Source organism: Athene noctua, chromosome 25, assembly GCF_965140245.1.
Source record: "Athene noctua chromosome 25, bAthNoc1.hap1.1, whole genome shotgun sequence".
Taxonomy (NCBI): Eukaryota; Metazoa; Chordata; class Aves; order Strigiformes; family Strigidae; genus Athene; species Athene noctua.
Genome location: NC_134061.1, coordinates 7,179,727 through 7,203,336, shown reverse-complemented (window position 1 = coordinate 7,203,336; position 23,610 = coordinate 7,179,727). Strand labels below are relative to the sequence as shown.

The following is a 23,610-nucleotide window of genomic DNA, read 5'->3' as shown; positions in this document are numbered from 1 at the left end:
TGCCCTTCTCTTGGCTCCTTCTGCTTGGGAACCAGGTGAGTCTGAAGCCCCTTCTCCTCCTCTTCCATAGGGAGATCTGCACTTGGGAGACCTCCCAGCTGATATTGCTCTGTCCTGTCCTGGGGTCTGGATCTTCTTGTCATGACAAAGAGATGTGGGAAGAAGGTTTGTTGAGAGAGAGGCTGCAGTGCTGAAGGGATTTTGGTTTCCTAGTTAGGAGAGAGCCTCCCTGGGACAGGCTGCTCTTCATAGGACAATGACGACTGTGTGGCTCCTGGCAGAGCTTCCATCTCCCACACAGCAGTGGCCTTGGCTCCTTGGTGACAGGGTAACCAGGCAGGTCCTCACCCACCCTTGTGCTCTGCTTCCTCCCTGCTTCTACCCAGGTGCACCTCCACCCTCAGAGACATGTCCTGCTACCACCAGTGCCTGCCATGCCGGCCCTGCGGCCCGACCCCGCTGGCCAACAGCTGCAATGAGCCCTGTGTCAGGCAGTGCCAGGACTCCACCGTGGCCATCCAGCCCTCCGCCGTGGTGGTGACCCTGCCCGGCCCCATCCTCAGCTCCTTCCCACAGAACACCGTTGTGGGCTCCTCCACCTCCGCTGCCGTTGGCCGCATCCTCAGCTGTGACGGAGTGCCCATCAACTCTGGGGGCTTTGACCTCTCCTGCATTACCAGCCGCTACTCTGGCAGAAGGTGCCCCCCCTGCTAAAGGGGCTGGCAAAGCCCCATAGACACACCTTGAGGAACTCAGAACATGGTCCTTGGCAGAGGATCAACATTTGGATCTTGTTTTCAGGATAGTTGAATGGTTTTGCCTTTCTTTCCATTTTCTTTGTTTGCTGCCTCTCCCCTCACACACCCCAGCACCAGCTGGGTAAGGTCCATCTATCTCCTCTCCCTCCCTGGGACAGGCAGACAGACATCACGCAGGAACTTCTCTATGGCCAAGGACTGCAGGGTCTCAGCTGCCCCTGGGGCTTTCTGTGCTGCTGACCTCCACTTGGAGGGACTTTGTTTCCTTCTTTTGACCCATTAAAGTTCTGCTGCATTCAGGCCTGGCCTCCATGTGGTCCTTCCCTCTGTGGACACTGCCCAAGCTGCCAAAGGAGAAGGGTGTTGCTCTGGGTGGAAGGGGGTGAGGGCACAGGGAGACCTTGCCTTGTTGTGTCTCTGTGCACAAACGCCCAGAAAGGCAGGAGGCTCTGAGGGGTCAGCAGCCCCATCAGCTCCTCAGCAAGAGCCTTCCTCTTGCTATGGCTGGAGCCGCGCTGGCTTGTGCAGGGGCTTGGCTTTGGGCTCTGAAAGGTGATTTGCTTTGCACAATGGCAAGAGTGGTAAAGGAGGGAACAGCCCTTGGGATGGCCCAGAGCTGCTACTCCACCTTCCTCTGCCCTCCACCACTCAGTCTAGGCCCACGGCCAGCACACCTGCACGGGACTAGCAGGGAAAAGTCGCCCATGCTGCTGAATGTCTTGAGGCTGGACATGGGAGCTACACCTGTGGGAGCTGCGGGTAGTCAGCACAGAAATGGGGACAGTAAACAGAGTATTTCTGAGGGGATCTAATTGCTCTGAGACAGAGTGTGCAGGAGAACATGAAGATCGGTGAGGACAAGGGTGCTGGGTGCACTTCCCAAGAGAGCTGTGGGTAGGTGCAGAGCTCTTGTCTGCTTCATTGGTCCTCCCAGAGTGTTTGTGCTCAGGAATTGCTGCCGATCTAGGGACAGTTGATGTAATTTTATGTACATGTTATTCCTTCCGATCAGTGGAAATGTGTCTCAGCAGCCACTACTCTCTCATATGCTGTTTCCTATATGAACCTCCAGATGCGTTGACAGAAGTGTCCAAGTGGAAGAATGGAAACCCCACACCCCTGTCCTTCATCGAGAGGGAATTACAGCTCATGAAGCACAGCTCAGAATAACAGAAGGAAAGAAGCTTTATAATGGCATTTCATTTGCATGTCTGAAATCTTTTTTCCGAGTCATGGTGCTAATATCCATCATTATCATCCCATATCTACCTCCTGTGCTACCACACTAAACCTTGTAATGAGCAGAAGGTATTTCAGGTCCTTGGCAATGATGATCCTGTCTGCAATTGTCCTTGTAGAAGAGGGAGGGAAGGCATTGTTCCTGACAGATGAGTAAGGCCTTTGGCCAAAGCACTGCCAAAGTGCTGCTGCTGACTCCTGGCATGAGCCCTGGTTTTCCAGCCCAACAATAGAGCTCTTGGAAAGGTGGAAAAGAGCTCAGGATCCATGGAATCTTTACATTTCAGCCTAAAGACGTTTGTGCAGAGGTTGTTTTTTACAGAGCAGGAGCTGTTCTTTACACCACACTTATTCCTGTGCTGTACACCTTGATTTACACCCTGTGATGCAAGGATGTGAAAGTTGCTGGTATTTGTTCACTGTCAACGCTGGACAGTTTCTAGTGATAGACAGGTGAAATGATGACGAGATCTGTTTCCATTTGAATTAAACACTCTAAAAGCCTGACTGATGCAAATGGGGTAATCCTTGCATGGATGGGATGCACACAGTGCCCTGTGCCCTGGCAAGGGGTCATCACATTGTACTGTGCTGTGGGAGTGACTGAGAACTGCTGTGGGTTGCCCAGGGAGGTCACTGATCTTCCCTCCTCCAAAAGCACCTGGACACGGTTCTGGGCAACTGGGTGTAGGTGGCCCTGCTTGAGCAGGGGGCTTGGACCAGATGACACCCAGAGGTCCCTTCTGACCTCAACTGTTCTGTGATTCTCTCATTCTGGGAGAGCAGCTGATGTAGAGCAGCTCAGGGTTCCCAGCATCTGCAGGGATTTAAGGTTCCTATACTATTCTCTCCTCCTTTGCAGCTTTTGCACTAATTAATGACATTCTAAGGAATATTTGGAAGAGGCTGAGTGCCTCTCTTACTGGAAACAGACACTCTCATTTCTGGTTCCCCAGCCCCAGTGTCTGCAGTCTGTGGGGAGTCTGGCTTGTCCCAGGGACACCACTCTCTGCTGCTGTGTGAATACACCACTGAGGCACCATTTCCTTTCCACAACAGGGGCCAGTCCCCCACTCTTGCATCTCCCTTCATGAAGTCACTAAGAATAGCTGAGAGCATCTAAGGCTCTAAGAATTTTCTCACTTGTGATGTGGGGATTCTTTGTGGCTGCAGCAATATGGATGTGCTCTAGTTATTACCTATATCCCTGACACACAGACCCTGGACACAGAAAGGCTCAATGCCTGGAAAAGCCATGACAGCTTCGTCTCTGACTTTTCTAGTGAGAAAACACCTGAATAAAGCCCAGTCAAACCCCTGATCTCCCTAAAGCTGATGGCAATGGCCAGGAACTGATTCACTGCCTTAACTCCAGGGCCTGAAGGACTTGCCTAGGACTTGTCTTGGCAAGAGGCTGAGAACTGGCATTGAACTTCCTGGTTGTCAGAGCTGTGTGTGCATGTTCATGCTCACATACATGTTCTTCTGGCTGTGCTCACGTGTCCATTTGCACATACGTGTGCCTGTGTGTGCCTGGGGCAATGCACAGGCAAGCAGGAGTGTCCACAAATATTGGCTGCGTGTCTGTTTGTGCACATCTGTTGATGAGGGCGTATGTGTTTTATCACATGCACGTGCCTTCATGCAGCTGAGCACGGACGGGTGTGACAATGGTCTGCAGAGATGTAAGTGTGTGGGCACAGGGGGGTGTAGGTGTGTGCTTTTATGCGTGCACAGCGCTGTGCATGAACGTGCAAGTGTATCTGCACAGCCATGGGTGCAGGAGGATGCATATATGTCAGCATGTGTGTGGAATATCTGTGTGTACATGTTGGTTTGGGGGGTGGCTGTGCCTGTGCCTGCTCGTGGGCTCCTTTGGAAACCTGTGTGCACACACCTCTTTCTAAGTGCTCAGATATGACACATGTCTCTGTGTGTGCATGCCTGTGTGTGTGCGTACCTCGGTGCGGGTATAGGTGTGCGTGTGTGTGCACACGTGAGCGTATGTCAGCGGTCTTGCTAAAATCCAGGTACAGCTGAGCCAGTGCCCCTCCCCTTCCCCACAGAGCCAGTCACCTCCTCACAGAGAGCAATGAGGTCGCTCAGGCATGATTTGTCCTCAGTTAACTCATGTCAGCTGCTCCCAAATCCCTTCTTTCCTTTCATGAGCTCAGGAACGGCTTCTGAGAACATTTGCTCCATCTCCATTCCAGGGACTGAGTAGAAACTGTCCTGTCAGCTCCTTGAAACGCCTTTAGATGCCTCCCAAGTGATCCCATTGACTTGTGTATCGCCAGGTGAGAGTAAGAGCTCCTTAGACCTTTCTTCTTCTACTGTGGGTGCTGCTTCATTCCCAGAGAGTCTGTGGGAAGGTTCAGGGATGTGGTGGGCCTGAGGAGAAGCCATATCAATAAAATCAGGGTAGAAACAGGCATCAAGTATATCAACGTTCTCCTTGTCATTTTCTCCCCTTCCTCACCGAGCAGTGAGCCCTCATCTACTCAGCCTTCCTTTTGCTGCCAATCGGCTCAGAGATAATTTCTTGTTTCCCTTCACCTCCATTACCAGTTTCCATCCAGCTGTGCTTTGGCTTTTCCTGACTCGCCATTCTGCACCTTGCAGAGACCATCCTTGTGCTCTGAGGAGGCTGTCTTGAAGGTTAACCCCCTCTCCCGGGACCCTCTGTGCTCCAGGGCAGTTTCCCATGGCATCCAGCCAAGCAGGAAAGTCCCTGGTGAGACTAAGCCGTGCTCTTCTCCAGTCAGGGGCGCTCATCCTCCTGTTTGTCCTGTCAGGCCTCTGAGCATCCTGAGCTCCACAGTCTCCTGGACAGTGAGGGCAAGGCTGCCCTTGACCTTTACATCATCCAACAGTTCTTCCTCATTTGTGAGTAGCAGGTCTAAGAGAGTCTCTGCATTGCCTTTTCACGGATTTCCTGCATCAAATATTTGTCTTTCATGCACACTAGACATGTTCTGCTTTGCTTGTGCCCAGCCATTTTCCTCCTGCAGTAGATCCTGAGGTGGTCAAAGTCACCCACGTGTGCCTGGGCTTTGGACTGTGACTATGAGGCTTTCCCCAACTGCCTGACAAAGGTGTCATCTGCCTCCTCCTCTTCTTGAGCAGGAGATGTGTCGCAGCCACCTAAGTACACCACTACCTGCGCCACAGGGGAAGTGTGAGAGCCTCCCCTGGCATGCTGTTCCCCCGTGCATCCCTCTTCTACCCTTGTGACATCCCTGCTCTTCAGTCTGTGGTGACCTCCCCCTCCATACCTACTTTAAACTCCTCCTTCCCAGTTCTGCAGGCATTTGGAAAGACACTCTTGCCTCCCCTTGCCACGCACATTCCACCCCTGACCAGTGTCTTCACTCTTCCACGAAGGTCATCTGTGGACACAAGATAAAACAGCAGAGTGCTGCTGCACCTTCCTCCCGCCATGCATGTGGCCAAATGAGCTCTTCCACATGAGGGAGAGGGAGTCTCTTGTGACTTCTCTGCCATGCTTTGCATCTCATTCCTACTAAATATGCATGTTGCTCTTAGCAAATACAGGTAATTAAGGGGTTATAGGTTAAAAAAAAAAGATCCCTTCAGGAGATATGTCCTTCCAGCCCTGTGGGACCAACTCAGATTCCAGACATATTCCTGTGTAGAGAATCTTTCAAGCCAGACTCACTTACCAGCAGAATTCATAGACTCACAGAATCATAGAAGAGTTTGTGTTGGAAGGGAGCTTGAAAGACCATCTAGTGCAAGCCTCCTGCTATGGGTAGGGACAACTCCCACTAGATCAGGTTGCTCAGAGCCCCATCTAACCTGACCTTGAACACCTCCAGTCACGGGACATTCTCAACTTCTAGGGTCAATCTGTTTCAGTGCATCAAAACACTTATCAGAAAAATTTTTATCCTTATGACCAATCTAAACCTACTTTTTTTCATTATAAAGCCATTGCCCCTTTGTCAGTACAGGCCCTTCGAACACATCTGTCTTTCTATAAGTTCCCAATTAAGAATTGAAAGGCTGCAAGAAGCTCTCCCCAGAGCCGTCTCCTCCCCAGGCTGAACAACCCCACCTCACTCAGCCTTTCCTCACAGGAGAGGTGTTCCATCCCTCTCATCATTTTTGTGGCCTCCTCTGGACTGGCTCTAGCAGAGCCTGCAGACCCTTCCCACAGACACTGAAGAGACATCAGCTCACACACGGGAATTATCCCACCCCAAAGCAGATGTGCACAGCAAGCGGAACGACTCCTCTTCCCTGGAGACACTGACCCTGCCCTTGACCCATGGTGGCCTCTGAACTCCCCAGACAGCAGAAGCTCACAGCAGGGCCAGCCTGCCTGGTCACATCTCCATGGCTAGCTTCATCATGTGATCAGGTGTGAACCCACAGTCTGTCCTGCCAGCGCCTACAAGCCACTCCATCCCATGCCTAAAGCCCACGTCCATGTCCACGGTACTCAGGGACAGACAGAGAGCAGGGAAAGGGCTTTTGTGGGGTGAATGGGCTCAAGCTGGGCTCATTGCTCTCATCAGTTGCATCTACCACTCTGACCTAACACAGATCATTTTTCCCTCAGCCACACGGAACCCTTGAAAACAGGGCTTGGAGAAGACAAATCTGTCCAGTTCAAGACATGTGTGCACAGTGTAGATGTCTCTCTTTGGGTGACTTTTTGAGTTTTCTCAACTAACTCTGAATGACTAGAGGTCTAGATTTGTGTTTGTGTGTGCATGTGCACATGTTTTTGTGTCTGTATGTGTTGTCTAACCCAGCTGTTAAGTCTACCTTGAGTGTCCTTTAATGGACTCCTCCAGGATGTGAGGTGAGTCCTCTGCTCTGCTCCGCAAATGATGGGCCTTGCATCATTTCACACAAAAGATGCCTTAACTGGGGAATGTACTTGGCATCAAGCAGGAAATGAAAAGACAGCGATTCTGAAGGCCAAAGCACAGCCCATAGCATTAGGTGGGATGTTTTGCATTCAGGATGAGCTTGTCAGATAATAACCACCTCTACAAGGGATGCCTCTGTCAGCCTGGGGCAGTAAAGGTCCAGCATAAAAGCCAGCAGAGCTCCTCGCTCTCTCATCCACTTCTCTTGCCTCCTTCTCCTTGAGAACCAGGTGAGTCTGAGGTCCCTTCTCCCTCTCTGCTTTCTCACAAAGGAGGTCTCACTTCAGTGAGACCAGCTGAGACCGGCTTTGTTCCATACCAGATCTTGGGGCTGCTTGTCATGGGAGAGGGGAGTGGGGAGAGGTTCAGCTTGGAGGGAGGCTGGGGCAGTACTGAGGTGACTTCTGTACTCATGGGTAGAGAGTAGCCACATAGGTGCTGCTGGCTTTTTCTGGACTTGGGCAGGATGAGGTCACGAATCCCTCATACATCTCTGCACAGCCTCATACTGCAGTGACAAGCTGCTCATCATGCATCCCCATATATTTCTTCCCCACTGACCTATCTTGCAGGTGCAAATCGTGTCACAAGACATGTCCTGCTGCAGCCCATGTGTGCCCTGCGAGCCCTGCTGCCGGCCCTGCGGCCCGACCCCGCTGGCCAACAGCTGCAATGAGCCCTGTGTCAGGCAGTGCCAGAGCTCCACCGTTGTCATCGAGCCCTCCCCCGTGGTGGTGACCCTGCCCGGCCCCATCCTCAGCTCCTTCCCACAGAACACCGTTGTGGGCTCCTCCACCTCCGCTGCCGTTGGCAGCATCCTCAGCTGTGACGGAGTGCCCATCAACTCTGGGGGCTTTGACCTCTCCTGCATTACCAGCCGCTACTGTGGCAGAAGGTGCCCCCCCTGCTAAAGCCACTGGTGACAGCCCGCACAAGGACCCCAGGAACCCAGAAGCTCGTGCTGGACTGAGGACAGAGCTCCTGGCCAGTGATTTCAGAGAGGCTGAGCATCCTTCCAAGGGAGGGCAGCTGTGCCTCTCTGAAAACATGGCCAAAGTCTGTCTCCCCTGCCTTCTACTCCCTCCCATCTCTTTCTTCTCTACTGTTCTTCTGGCCTGTAAGACCTCAAATGTCAATCTGGAGGATCTGCTGTCTCCTCTCCCTCTGTGCTGATGGATCCCTTCCAAGATCTCCACCATGGCCAGTGGGAACAGATATTTGGCAGCTGCTGGTGCTCTCCCTGCTCTGGCTGCTTCCTCTCAAAGTGAACTCGTTTCCCTCTTCAGGGAATTAAAGCTTGCTGCATCCCAACCTCTGTCTCTACATCATTCTTTGGTTGGTGGACATTGTGTCAACTTGCTGAGGAATAAATGCATTGGCATGACCGGTGGGGTTGGGGCGAGAAGTTTCATCATTCGGAGAGGAAGGGGAGGATGGGACACATGGCAGTGGGGCACCTTCTGGCATTGTCACCTGGAGCTGAAGATGACATCCTGGCCACTGACACTTGGGACCTCCTGGAGAAGGATCTTGACCTACAGATCCCTGCGTGCAGGGGGGAAACAGAGCTGCCAGGAGAGAGCCGATGGCAGTTGCCCCAGGAAGGCCATAAGGCTGAGATACTGGAAGTGCTTGTCAAGACCAACCTGGCCATTTGCTGAGAGAGAGAGAGTCAGAAAAGCACCTCCCAGCCCCGAGATAACAGAGCTGCCAGAAACGACTCTGTTGGGGGAGCAAAGGAAGGATCCTGGAAGAGAAATGATCTGTTCTTCCTGTGCCTGAAATGCTCCTTCTGGGTTTCTCCCTTTACTGGAAGAAACACCAATGGCTCCCTCAGCCAAGAACATTCTCAGCATCTCCACAGTGAGGGGCCCTCGGGGTCTGTGGGTGTCCCAGTGGTGGGAAGAGGCTGTTCCCGGTCAGCTGGCAGTGGAGTCCTCACCCCCCCAGCTAGAATCACCTGCTCTTCTGCACAGCCCCTGCCGGGCCATCTGGGAGGTCAGGGGTTTTGCATCGTCCCCTGAGGTCCTTCAGCTCTCTGGAGACACTGCTGTTTCTTCTGGGAAGAGAAGTCTCCTCTGTTTCTCCCAGGTCTCCCATTTCTTTCCTCAACAAAGCTTCTCCCCCAAGTCCCCAGAAATATCAGATGAGCCCTGCTGTGCAGCAGCCCAGGGGCTTTGCCTGTGTCCTGCTCTGCTGGTATAAACTACAGACTGAGAGGAACTTGCCTTCAGCGTGGCAGCTGAATGCCACAAAACCAAAGGCAATAAAGAGAACAAACTCCATAGGGAAAAGGGCGATGGGTCAACAGGAACAGGATGAGGGATCAGTGGGTCACCCCCCTACACACACAGGGAGCCCATGGGGCACCCCCTGGAGCGCTGCACTGCGAGGGGTGGGGTACAGGGCAGCCCTGCACCCCAGAGCTGAAAGGGCATGCAAAGGGATGGGGGGTGGGCAGGTGGAGACCCCTGCTGCCACCCCCTTCCCAGATCAACTCCTGAGTGATCCCATCCACTAGTCACAACAAAGATAACTTCCTGTTCATTTTGATTAAGTCTCATATAGTCTTTGCTCCAGAAAACCTCCACAATGAGGTGAATAACGATCCAGGTAATGATAATGGCAACAATAAGCACATTCTCGTGGAAGTGCTGTACCTCTTCATGCTGTAAAATAAGATTTCTAGAGAAGTGGAGGGTCCTTATTTCAACAGAGCCTTTCCCAGGTGGAGAAGCAGGCTGAAGCTTACCCTCCCACAAGCTCCTGAGATGGATCTGCTTTCTGAGGCTTTGCAGCAGACGTAAGAGCTGTACAGGAAGATGAGGATTTCTGCAGTTCGACTGAGAGGAGAAAAAGAGTCATAATCCTCAACCGGCAACTGTCCTTGCTGACCCCAGGGCCACATCACTGGCAGTCTCTCCTTCCTTTATGTTTGTGACTCCTCTCTCAACATCCCTAATACTTTCTTTGTCTGACTTTCTGCACCTGGCTCCATCATAGGGTCTGCCCCACACCTCCCTCAGCCCGCCTCTAGGATGTAGCTCTCTGACACCTGAAGAATGACACTCCAAGCCCTGCAGATCCCGACTGTCCCGTTTAAATCCTCCAGGCAGAATCAGCTTTCGCCTCTACCCAAACCAAAGCACCTCAGGGGCCAGTGGATCTCCCTGCCTGCCTGTAGTGGCCCACAGTAACCAGAAGGTGATTGTTCCTGGAGGAGTTAGGGATCATCCGCATGGCAGCTGACCTGAGCAGGCACGGACACGTGCTGTGCTGTGCCCTAAATATCACTTGGCGCTCAGCAATGATGCCACAAACATGTGGCACAAACCCTTGGTCCTCTGAGGTAAACGCTACGTGTATTGGAGCCCTGCTTCCTGAGAAGGCCCGACATCGCCTGTTAATGGGAAGTAGAGGATAAATCTGTTTTCTTTTTGCTTCCGCACACAGACCTTTACTTTGCTTTGCTTACATTAAACCAGCTTTTGTTTTACCCACAAGGGGTTGGGTTTTTTCCTATCTTATTTTCTTTCCCTCCCAACAGATACTGTTTATAGGCTTAATTCATAGAGCACAGGAGCTCTAGGAACAATTCTGACAGTTCCACGCAGTATGCACAGGTGCTCGAGGAACAGTACTGACATTTTAAGCATCTTAGACAGGCTAGGTAACGAGAAGCTAGACATAGATTAACTGTATGTTAAATAGAACATTTTGAGTCTTTTCTCAGAAGTCTAGAAGTGAACTATGATGAAGATTGCTCAGAAGATACGTAACCATGATGACCAAAGACTGCATCAATGAGCAGTGGTGTCCGAAAAAGAATTGGTACAGAATGATGAGAACTACTTGAAACAGTGGAATACAGTGGACTCTGGAAATTGATGATGAATTGAGAGCTGAAAGTTCCTGGAAAATCACCAAAGACAATTTCTGTTGTATGTTATATCATGTATATAGGGGGTGATTTTGGGAGCTGTTGCCACTCACCGAGGTGCTGGCTCCACTCTGAACTGTTAATAAAGCAAGCCTAGAGATAGCCACAGTCTGGTGAAATCCTTTAACGGTGACAGAGCGACTTGGTGGGTACCTGGCTCAATGCCAAGGTCAAACCACCACACCTATACCCTCTGATGTCACGCAACACTCACATTTCTTCATCCCCCAAACACCAGCACGGGCCCTCAGCCCATCTAATAGCCCTGCCTGGAGCCTGGGCCCTCTCACCCAGCACCTGGGGCTCCTCCTTCTCTCTGGCTAGGCCAGCCTGATGTTCACTAGCAAAACGATGTGTGAAATCACCCACTGCCACCATCATCCCCACACTCTTGGGTCCCTCAAACCTTACCATGGCTTGGTAATATCAGCCTGTCTAGCAGCCATGAGCGGGCCCTGGGCTCCCTTACCCACCTCTGTCTCAGACTTTAGATACAGATTTCTGCCCACTCACTCAAATATGCTGCCAGTTCCACATACGCACCCATGACCATCAGGGTCATTTCTCAAAGAAGAATGAGAAACACGCTGAGGTCCCTCCAGTCACTCGTTCCTAGACCTGCCACGCGTACACGTGCAGTGTGGTCCCTGCAGTTGCTGACAGCAAGATGTATGACCCCTCGGCCAGGTTCTTCCTTCTCCAGTTGCTGGCACCCAGACCTTGCTCACATTCCAGTCCCTCCAGATGCTGGCGCAGAGGGTGATAGGCCCTGTGACCTGTGACCCTTCTCCAGGTGCTGGCACTTAGATCTTTCAGCACACAGCCTGGTGATTCAGCTACTGGCCCCCAGGCCTGCAATCCCTATGGGCATTGGTTGCTTGTCCAGTTACTGACACCCACCTCTCTCTTTCACACCAGTCTCTCCAGTTACTGCACTCAGACCTTGCAGCACTCGCACAGGGGAAAGGGAGTGAAGTTAGTCAGTAGGATGGTTAGAAAACCATTTCACAAGACGTGGGGACAGTAGTGATCAGGCACAGGCATCATCCCAACATGTGCCCTGACTGAGCCCTGCTTCTGTGCTGTTGGCTCCTTTGTCCTTCCTCCTCTCTACCGACTCCCCTTACTCCTCCCCAGTCCCCTCTTGCCCACCACCTTTGACCCTTCCCCTAAGCATTCCTTCAGAACTCTTGCCTGGTCCTGCAGGACCCCCTCAAACATCCCAAATCCTCATGTTCCTCTCCTCACTTCTTGTCACTTACAAAGCTCAGCCTCAAGCACTTCAAAGCTTCCCCTGCAGTTCCCTGATGGCCCATCAATTAGAGGCTGAAGAGCTCTGGTCTCCCTCCTTGTCTCCCTCATCACTTCCTGAGGGACTGCTGTCCTTGTGTGCCTTGATTATCACTTTCCCTTTGACTTGTTCTTCCCTTTGAAAGGGAAGGGGACTTGATCAGACAGCCCTAATGAACTGGGTGCTTTCGGCTTTCAAATGCCCTGACAGGACCCTCTGGGGAAGTTCCTCAGGTGTGCAACTTCCTCAAGAAGCTCAAAGGCTCCTGTCCCCTGAAACAATTGGTTCTCTTGAGTCAAGGCTTTGGGGTGAAACCCCATGGCAATTCTGGGGAGTCCCTAGAGCTGAAAGAGGCCTGAAAAGCAGGGGCACAGCTCAAGGGTTGAACAGAAAATCTTGTCCAGTACCTGGTTGATGGGCCTTTGACACATGTTGGGGCTCTCACTGATCCCCAGATGCAGACCTAGGAAAACATCTTCCTTCTTCTGGCTTTTTTTTTTTTTTTTTTTTTCCCAGAAGATTAAACCACAGGAGCAGTCATGGTTTTTGGCATGAGCCTCCTCCTCCAACGGCGGTCATTGGTGCATGCAGAGGAAGAGTAACATTGGGAAAAGCAGCTGGGATATTTCTCCTGAATAATCGCTGCTATGTCCCTCTCATTTTCAGCAGCTCAGGATTGTTCCTGAATCTGCTGTGGCAATGCACCCTCGTGGCAAGGAAGGCCAACAGCAGCCTGGGCTGCAGTAGGAAGAGCATCGCCAGCAGGACAAGGGGCCTGATCCTCCTCTCTACTCAGGGCTGCTGCGGCCACCTCTGGAGTGCTGGGTCCAGTTCTGGGCTCCCCAGTACAAGAAAGAGAGCTGAATGAGCCCAGCAAAATGGTGCAGGGACTGGAGCATCTTTCCTATGAGGACAGGCTGAGCGGGCTGGCAGTGTTCAGCCTGGGGAAGAGAAGGCTCGAGGGGGATCCTGGCAGTGTCTGTAAATACCTGATGGGAGGGAATGAAGAAGAGACTCTTCTCAGCAGTGCCCACTGACAGGAGCAGAGGTAGTGCACACCAGTTTAAAAACCCAACCTAACACGGTCCTGGGCAACCTACTCTATCTGACCCAGCTTGAACAGGGGCTGCATGATCTCAGAAGGTGCCTTCCAACGCTACCAGTTCTGTGATTCATTGCAATATGCCCAGATTTTCTCCCTGCTGCACAGGCTGGGCAGGCAGAGACCCAGCCTCCCCCCCGCGCCAGGGGGCAGTTCCTGGGCAGGCTGAGCTCAGAGCTACACCCAAGCAGTGGTGGGGAGGGAGTCGCTCCCCAGCACACACCCTCCCCTTCCTGTGCAGTGCTGCACAATGGGGGCACAGATGAGGACTCGGCACGCAGAGACAGAGAGCGCTGTCCTGGAGCTCGGCATCCCCCACGTGCAGAAGCACCTGGGAGTCCTCTCAGACAGCACAGAGGAGAACCTCCCTGAATCCACACCAGTTTTGTACTCACTCACCCCCAGCAGCATTGGACGGGACTGCTTTGGGAGCTGCTGGTACCAGTAGAAGTCTGGGTTGGAATTGCTGGTGGAGAAACCCAAGTTGAGTGTTGTGTGGTGTCCTGCCTGGATGGTCCTTTCTGGAGGGCACTGGAGCACAGAGTCCTTCTGCGTGTGACGCGTAAAGCCAGACGGGAATTTCAGCACTCCCTGCATTGACCCAGCCTTCTCCTGATGATTTTGGCCATTCCTACACGGGCTGAAAGCATTTTGTCAAACGTGTCTGGGAGAGGAGTTTCCATCTCTAGTGTTGGACTCTAGCCTAGCAGCTCTCTCTTTCTCAAAACACCTGTGCAAAACAACCCCTAGAAAGGCACTTGTGAACGCTCACAGGGGTGTGCAGAGTCTTACTCCTCCCTCCATTCCCATCACAGCTGACATCTCCCTGACGATTTCCCATTCCCACCTGCGGTCCCTGCTCTGCCTACAGAATCCGTCCCAGTTCCCTGCAGAGTCACAACTCAAATTTCCCTTTCCAAGGGGAAAGGAAGGAGTGGCTGTGATGAACTTCTGCCATCCAGGGCCCAGCCAGACACAGGGGCCTGCATCCACTTCTCTCAGAGTTGCAGACACGCACCTTTGCATTCCTCCTTGTCTCTCGGTAGTGTCTGAAGGAGGCAGAAGCAGGAACAGCCAAAAGCATCTGGAAGCAGGAGCCTAACTCCCTGTCCCCACAGGGATTTTCGCTCCCTTCTCCCCAGAGCACAGATGAGGCCCTTCATGGGAAATGTCTTGGGGAACAGCAGATGCTGTAAACATCCCAGCCAGAGTCAGAGACACGACCTCTCTGTGCCTGGAGGTCATCCAGCACAACCCTCTGCTCCACTGACATGTCATCCTCATCTCTCCAGGTAGCACAGATGACTCTGCCTGGAGATGACACCTCTGAGAAGAGTGAGAAGAGAGGACCATGTTAGGAACTCGGGGGTGTTTCTGCCTACAGGGGGATTGGACTCTTTATGGAATGCAGTGGAAAAGCATTCGGGGACTGTGCAAGGTTGTGCATGGGTTGTTTAGGGGAAGCAGCAGGGACACAGAAATAGAAGGAGCAAGGCAGTCTGTCCTGGAGCAGGCATAGGAGGAGAGCTGGAAGCAGGGACAAGAGGGGCTGATCCCCTGTGACCATGAGGCTGATCCATGTGCGGGACTGGACATACTTGTTGCTCTAGCTTGTTTGTCCCCCTACCAGTAGTTCCCTGCAAACAGAGTTACAAAACCAGTCTGGGAAATGCAGCAGGGCTGATCCTTAACTCTGTGCCTCGGAAGCCTCTGACCACGGGCTTTGAAGAGCTCTGTTGGTTACTTGAGCCACACAGGGTTCCCTGGGGATTGCCTGGAATCTCTTTCCCAAGGCGTCCTTCCAGGTCTTTCTAAGCTCAGACCTTCAGCCCTTCACAACTAAAGGAAATGACCATCAGGGTGAGCTAAGGAGGAAAGGAAAGAGATGGACAAGACGTGGCACATCCTCATACATGGGAATCCACTGCATCCAACTGAGAATGTCTGAAGCTTCTTCCTGGGAATTCCACTTCAAAAGAGCCCCGACAGAATGATCCAGGCTGACATCATTTGTGTCCTCTGGAAACATGCAGCACTTAAGCTGTCTTGTGCCAGCACTGCTGCATTCCTGCCCTAGAAATCCTGGGGCCTTTCATCCCAGCGCTCAGAACAAGCCTCCACTGGGCAATGGGCATGGCACAGACCTGGCAATGAAAAGGAGCAGTGCAGGAAAGGAAAGCACAGCCCATATCATTAGCTGCGATGGTTTGCATTCAAGATGAGCTTGTCAGAAAATGGTTCCCTCTGCAAAGGGTGCCTCTGGTCCTGCGGCAGTGAAGGGCAGGTATAAAAGGCAGCCCAAGTCCCTGCTCTCTCATGCCCTTCTCTTGGCTCCTTCTGCTTGGGAACCAGGTGAGTCTGAAGCCCCTTCTCCTCCTCTTCCATAGGGAGATCTGCACTTGGGAGACATCCCAGCTGATATTGCTCTGTCCTGTCCTGGGGTCTGGATCTTCTTGTCATGACAGAGAGAAGTGGGGACACTATCTACTTACAGAGAGGCTCCAATGTGTGTGAGGGGACTTTTGGTTTATGAATTAGGAGAGAACCGCCCTGGGCCATGCTGCTCTTCATACGGCAATGAAGACCATGTGGCTCCCGCAACAATTCCCTGTCCCCACTCATCAGTGGCCTTGGCTCCTTGGTGACAGGGTAACCAGGCAGGTCCTCACCCACCCTTGTGCTCTGCTTCCTCCCTGCTTCTACCCAGGTGCACCTCCACCCTCAGAGACATGTCCTGCTACGACCAGTGCCTGCCATGCCGGCCCTGCGGCCCGACCCCGCTGGCCAACAGCTGCAATGAGCCCTGTGTCAGGCAGTGCCAGGACTCCACCGTGGCCATCCAGCCCTCCGCCGTGGTGGTGACCCTGCCTGGCCCCATCCTCAGCTCCTTCCCACAGAACACCGTTGTGGGCTCCTCCACCTCCGCTGCCGTTGGCCGCATCCTCAGCTGTGACGGAGTGCCCATCAACTCTGGGGGCTTTGACCTCTCCTGCATTACCAGCCGCTACTCCGGCAGGAGATGCCCCCCCTGTTAAAGGTGCCTGGCATACATAGCTCTTGGGAAGTCTCCCTAAGATCTCTGGACATGGTGCTGGACAAAGGATAAATCTTCAGGCCTTTGCTTTCACAGGAATTGAACTTCTCTAGCTCCTCCAGAAGATGATGGCAGGAAGGGGCCAGCCTGTGCTCTTTGGAAAGATGGCCTATGTCTTTCCTTCCATTTTTCCACCTACCTCTTTTTCTCTCTTTTCATTCTTCTGCTCCCCTGGACTTCAAGGCTCTTCAAAGCCATCCTGCACTCTGCAAGAAAGGCAGGTGGATGCCCTGCATAAACATTATCATGGCCGGGGGTCGCAGCCTCTCTCTGTCCGCTCGTGATCCCTGCACTGAAGGCTTGTGCTTGGAGTGACCTCGATTTCCTTTTTAGACTCAGTAAAGGTTTCTACATCTCAGCCTGGGCCTCCGGGTGGTCCTTTCCTCCATGTGTACTCTCCCAAGCAGTTCAGGGAGAATGACTTTGATCTTAGCAGGGAATAGGATGAAGGTATAAGGACGCCCTTCACCACACCCAGAAGACTGGCAGGTTGGGACACACTGCAGAGTCCTCTTTGGCGTGCTGTTCTGTGGCACTATGCAAAACATCCCCAGGTACCCCAGAGCAAGTGGCAATAAGCCTTTGCCTTGCAACGTCTCTGCCCAGAAATACCCTCTCAGGTCCTGCAAAAATCTCTGCTGTCCCAAGGTGATAGCTAGGACTCTGTGGGAGGCCATGGAGACAAGCCACCCTGCAAGCTCATAGGACTGGTGTGCCTCCTGCTCTGGTGAGTGCTGTGCTGGGGAAGAGGACAGAAGACATCCCCAAAAGATGGCAGGAGTGTGGATGAGTGGAATAGACTCAGGGATGCCCCTTGGTTTCACTCCCACCTTCTTGTCTCCTCCACTGCCCAGTCTAGAGCCACGTCCAGCACACATGATGGCAGGCAGCAGGATCGCTCCCCCATGCAACCCTACCCCATCCCTACGGCACTTGGCAGGGCCCAGGCTTTGGCAGGCATGTAGGACTGACATCATTCACGAGTCAGTATCGGGATTAAGCACACTGGGTCACACACAGGAGTCCCTGGTAACCCAGTACCCCCATGGGTACAAGATCTGTGCAAGAGATGATCACTGTAGTCCCTCTGAGATGTGGAGGTGACAATGGGACACACTCAGCATTATCGTTGTCTACAGCAGGAAACTTTTGTTTACAAGCATCCCTCTTTTCTGACTGATGTTTTTGGGCACTGGTTTGATCAAAAGCACATCTGAGGCCTCAGTCAGGAAGATGAACAGAACACATCCATCCATCCATCCATCCATCCATCCATCCATCCATCCAAAGGCCCCTGAAAAAATTGCCCTTTTCCCAGCTGGGGATATGAAATGTGGGCACAGGTCCTTCTCTTCTGCAGGGCCAGGTTGCCAAGTCCTCTGTTGACATGCCCTCTTCTTGCCTGATTGTCTAAAGGCGAATCCGGGTGGCAGAGTTATCAAGGCACTGCTCCTATCTCCTCTGGGAATAAGGTTGATGGGGACTGTGTAAGCTGAGCTCTGCAGGTCCCAGTACCACAAAACATCTGTTCCCTGTGCACATGTGTTGGGAATCCCTGCTTTTTCGTCATCAATTCACAGTTTATAGATGGTGGGTAACTGGGTCGATGGCAGCATGACACAGAGTGGCAGTACAGAAAGTTGGGCCCTCCAGTGTCCCACGTTCCTGTTCCTTCCCATGGCATGCTCCGGGCGTTCATCTTCTCTGAGTTTCCGTGCAGGACATCTGGCTTCATTATTAATGCAGAGGTTTAGGTATTTTTTTTCTGTGATACTCTGAAATTTCTTTTTCAACCTCCACCCTCAGTTCAAGGTAGCAATTAAAAGGCTGGCACTTCTCCGTCATCTACAGTTCGCTGAATGTAGGGGAGGAGCTGCCGAAGGCAAAGCTGAGCTCACAACAGGGGCTGGGACACAAAGGGCCCAGCAGTCCAGGGGAGGTTCCCTGCACATTCTTCCTGCTGGAGATGTGGGGGGGACCCACTGAACCTGTCCATCCCTTTGGCCACTGGACACATTCTTGCCATGTCCCTCCTCCCCTCCTCCCACACGAGACCTGCACTGCTGCCACTGGGTGAATTGCCAGTATCTGACAAGACAGTTCCTTACCTTGCCTGGGACTCTGGGAGACCCCCATTCTCTCCCACCCCCAGGCAGCCCCAGGACACAAGCACCGCTCCTGTCTTGGGGATGCAGTTGCACATTCAGGCACCTGCTCAACCACACAGCACACACTGAGGCATCCCCCACTGCACCTCTGAGCCAGGCTGGGCAATAGCTTTACTTCTGGCGTGCTTGTCCCAGCACTGGCCATGCCCAAGCATCATAGTAAAAATGGTGCAAAAAGGGTGACGCAGAGTCACCTGGGAGAAGGGGACAACAAAGCCCACTGCCCACACTCCCAGCGCTGGAAGCAAATAGACTTCCTTCATCATGGTAACGTTTTTTAGAGAGCGATTTGTATCTGGTGAAATCAGGGTCAAAGGACATGGCTGAAAGGATCAGGGACTCAGTCATAGCCAAGAAGAAGTGGAAAAAAACTACTGTGCCAGGCAGCAGGAACCACAAACGGTAGTTCTGGTGACAAGGAAAGTCTCCAGCATTTTGGGGACAATGGTTGTGGCACAGCAGATCTCCAAGAAGGAAAGACTGCTACGGGAGAAATGCGTGGGGATCCTCAGGGGCTGCTCCCGCAGAGACAGTGCTGAGCCTCTTCCAGCCATGGTTAGGAGAGACGAACAAGGCTATGTACCACCTGGGGAGGTCACCCTGTCCTTGCTTGATTCCATTTGCGTTTCCTTCAGGGCAACAGACTGCAGGAACAGCTTTGTCAAGTCCAGAAGGAATCGGTTACCCAGGCAAGAGGGAGGAACCAACGGAGTGCTCAGGTAAATCCTTTATCTCTGATGGTGTCAGAGGAATAAAATCAACCCCTGCTGCGAGGCCAGGTAACCAGTTTATCCCAGATGAAGGTCTGGCCCTGCCAGGGTGGAGGAGCAGGTGGTAGACCACAGGAAAGAGAACCTGGCAGTGCTCTGACAAACATTTCTGGTTTGTGGGAATGGGCCTTTGCCCTGTAAGGGCTGATTCCTGTTGCAGCTCGTTCTATGTCTGGTAATTCCTGGGTGCATTGGCTGCCCCATCCCTAATTGCCTACTTCAAATGCCCAAGGAGCCTGTTAGTGGAGATCTTATCACATGGCCTTGGGAAGGGAAAGACACAAAGTGGCAGCTGCCAAGGTGTTTGCACAATGGAGCTAAGCTACAATAAGACACCCAATAAGCTGAGCATCCCTCTGGTGACAATGAGGGTCAGTTTATTCATGTCACCATGAAATCCCGATGCCATGTCGTCATGTGAAGGACCTACAGCAGTCACTTTGGCTTCAGGAGAACCAGCCTGACATGGGGAATCTGTGCCCTCTGTGATGCATTTCTGAGACAATGCTGGCAGGCCTTTACAGACAGGCCAGAGGATGCCACATCACAGAGAATGCTCTGAGCCCTTTCTGGGGAAGCAAAAGATCCTTGTGGGAAACACCTTCCTCCCCCCCGCCTTGCACAGACCATCTGACTCTCCCTCTGTAGCACTGACCAAGTGCAGCTCTTTGCTTCCTTCAGAAGCACAGATGCACAGCAGCTGTCAGTGAGAAGAGGTGTTGAGCCCAGACATTGACTCCAAGGAGCACCTCGAGTCCTCCAGGGGTGCAAATCACTGAGAGACACTATCAGGAGCATCTGTGTAGCTGTTTCTCCTGTAGATCCTAAGGCACAAGACAGAGGAGATGGGCTTGGGGACTGGGAGTGATCCTCTGGCATGCTGGAAAGGTGTATGAGGTTTCCACGGTGTTGTCCTTCCAAGCACAGGATGAACAAACAGCCATCTGCAATGTCAGACATAACGATGATCATGCCTTGAAGATCGCAAGGTCACAAGTTTCATAGAAGGTGCAAAGAGCTCATCAAGCTTGGCAAGAGGAGAAAAGAGGCTGAGAGGAAGACAGACAGCACTTGCGAGTTACCCTCTAGCAGCTGGGGAAAACCCTGGGAAAGCAAGAGGAATGATCAGAGTGAGAAGAGATTTGCTGAAGCTTGAAAAAAATTTCCTGAAGGTAGAAGTGAAGACAGGACAAAGGCAGATAAAAGCGTTTACGAAGAAGCTGAAATCGGAAGCTGAAGCAAGGCAAAGAGATTGGTGGTAATGGCAGTGGTGTTATTTTGTCTGTATTCTCAGAAAAAGACCTTCTGCAAAACTGGCTTCTGGCATGGGAAAGGAGACCTCAGGGCTGTGACAAAGTGGTAGAAAATTGAGGTCTCCGGTTCCTGACGTATATTTGGTCAGCTGTTGGCAAGATCCTGACACAGCCTGGAAGGCTTGGTGGGGACAGTCAGAGCCTGCAGGCCTTGGGGGAGTTGTTCCTTCAAACCTTTGCAGTAGCTGGAGTCTTGGGATGTCCCAAGAGGGGTTTAGCCCAGACACAATGCAGCAGCCAAGTGCAGGCAATGCAGGCAGGGAATGGGGACGGAGAGGGAGGAGACGCAGGCATCAGGGAAAGAGAGTCCCAAGCCCTGAGCTGGGGCATGTGGGTCAGCAAGAATGGTTGCCAGGGTGAGTACAATGCCCAGCAAGGTGAGCACAGAGGGGAGAAAGGAAGGGAGGAAGGAGAGGGAATATAGCTCTGCAGGGACTGGGAGTCCCCCGAGGATGACCGCTGAGCTTTTTGTATCATTTCCATCCTCTGTTGATTTGCAGGCCTGTGTAAGTTGGTAACAATTTGAAAAATGCTACAGGAGTAGAAAGGGGCAGAGGTCTTTCTGGTGCCAGATACACCTCATGCTGTCAGTCCTGCTATTGCCCACCCAGCACATCACATGTTGTGCCTCACTCAGGCCCAACAGTGTCTCACCAACATCAGCCTCAGCCAATGCCTGCTCTGGCTGCAGTATTCATGTGTCTAGAGAGTAAATATACGTGCCCCCCGAGAGACCATCATGTGGCAGCCTATGTCCTTCCAGCTGAGGCAGCTGCCCTACAGATGGTCAGGCTGGAGGCTGACCTGGAGATGTGCCTCTTCCTAATGTTCCCCTGCTCTAAGTAACGCTACACAGAGCCAGGAGAGTGATGTTCCTCTCACTTCCTCTCATGTTATTGCCAGCAGTCTCACCCCAAAAAAGAGTACAATAAACTCAGCTCTTTGCTGATGTCAGGAGCAAGGAAAGGAGAGTCCAGACCCACTGCTGACCCGGCAGCAAAACCCCAATATCGCTGTGGCTCAGCAAAACAGCAGCTGCACTCACTGCGCCTTTCTGTTCCCAGCTGCTTTCTGGGACCTGTGATCCCCAGAACTGAATTCAAGGGAAGAGCATTGGGGAAATCTTGATCTGGACGAGGCGAGGATGGTGAGGAGCTTCTCATGGCAAAGGTTTCCTCTGTCCGACATCACCTTGGTATTCTGGGCTCGGACAGCTGCCAGTAGCAAGACGTGACAAAGAGAAACTGCACTTGGAGGAAGTAAAAGGCCTCAGAGGACCTGATTCTGGTGCTGGTGCTGAAGCTCCTGCTGATGTTGGTGCCGGTGTTGGTGCCACTGTTAGTGCTTCACCTTCACCCCTGACACACATGTCTGGTCCTACCCACAGCAGTTTCTCTGGCTGTACCCCCGGCTCATCTCCTGGTATCCCACAAGACACAGTAATAAACCTCTGCATACCTGTGCTCGGGCTGGTCAAGCCACCAGGTGCTGGATGGGAACCATGCAAAAGTTTGTATGCTCGCATAAAACCAGGAGATCATCAGAAACGGGGGACTCTGCTGAGGGGACTCTGCTGGGGACCACACTGGCAGAACCGTCCTCAGGTGCCCCCGGGAAGGACCGGGCCCCAGACATGCTCCTGGTCTGACCTGAGGGCCTGCAGAGACTACACAGAGAAGGGGAACAGGCAAATGAGCCCAGCAAAATTGTCCTCAGAGCAGCGTTAGTGTTACAGCAGGGTCAAACCCTCCCAGCAGAAGCCCCCCTGTGTGCATCAATGAGCAACCTTCAGAGAGAGGTGTGGGGAGCAAGAGAAAAGAGTGTGGCATGTCCTCTTGCACGGGAGTCCTTGGGCACACTCGGACAAGAACCTTGAGAGCGGTGCCCATTTCCTGACAACTTTGCCACAAGCCATCCCCCAGGAGTGGCCCCGGTGCACATCACCTGGCCGCACGGGATGCCACCAGCACTTGCGCCGAGTCTTCCGCCTGCGCTGACGTGTTTCTGTCCCGGAAATCCTTGGGGCTCTCATCCCGGCAGAAGCTTACAGAAGCCTTTGGATGGGCAAGCACGTGGCATAAGCCAGGAAATGAAAAGGCAGCCGTGCAGGAAGCCAGGACACAGCCCCTACCATTAGCTGGGATGGTTTGCATTTGGCATGAGCTTGTCAGAAAATTATTACTTGTGCAAAGGGTGCCTCTGGGCCTGAGGCAGTGCAGGACTACTATAAAAGACAGCCCAGCGCTCTGCTCTCTCATCCGCTTCTCTCGCCTCCTGCTCCTTGGGAATCAGGTGAGTGTGAAGCCTCTTGTCCTCTCCTCCTCCTTCAAGATCAGGTCTTTCCTCGCTGGATGTCTCAGCTGATGGGGGTTGTCCTAGCCCAGGGCTGGGAGCTGCTTCTCGTGGGAGAGGGAAGGGGAGAGAAGGTCTCGTGCAGAGAGGGGCTGGGACTGCGCTGAGGTGGCTCCTGGGCTTTGAGCTGGGCAGCGTACGCTGGGCCAGGAGGTGCCTTGGCTCCTCTGCAGTTGGGTGCAGTGCGGCTTCTCACGTGCTCCCATTTCCTGCTTCCCCCTGCCCTCTCTCCCAGGTGCACCTCCGGCCCCGAGACATGTCCTGCTGCAACCCGTGTGTGCCCTGCTGCCAGCCCTGCGGCCCGACCCCGCTGGCCAACAGCTGCAATGAGCCCTGTGTCAGGCAGTGCCAGGACTCCACCATCGTCATCCAGCCCTCCCCCGTGGTGGTGACCCTGCCCGGCCCCATCCTCAGCTCCTTCCCACAGAACACCGTTGTGGGCTCCTCCACCTCCGCTGCCGTTGGCCGCATCCTCAGCTGTGACGGAGTGCCCATCAACTCTGGGGGCTTTGACCTCTCCTGCATTACCAGCCGCTACTGTGGCAGAAGGTGCCCCCCCTGCTAAAGGGGCTGGCAAATCCCAAGGGAGACACCTTGAGGTGCAGGGCTCAGCATCAGTCATGTCGATGCTCTTTTCAGGATAGCTGAAGGGCTTTGAATTTCTCTCCCTTTTCTTTGCTTC

At 53.0% G+C, this 23,610-nt stretch overlaps 1 protein-coding gene and 1 pseudogene across 1 annotated transcript; both read left to right on the top strand.

Moving 5' to 3' along the window:
- Positions 1-7,491: 7,491 nt before the first annotated feature.
- On the top strand, positions 7,492-7,809 carry LOC141970464 (feather keratin Cos1-1/Cos1-3/Cos2-1-like). Its single transcript, XM_074927103.1, has one exon. It carries the CDS (start codon positions 7,492-7,494, stop codon positions 7,807-7,809), a length of 318 nt encoding a protein of 105 aa, XP_074783204.1.
- Positions 7,810-22,734: 14,925 nt separating this feature from the next.
- Positions 22,735-23,493, top strand: LOC141970432 (feather keratin Cos1-2-like; annotated as a pseudogene).
- Positions 23,494-23,610: the final 117 nt, after the last annotated feature.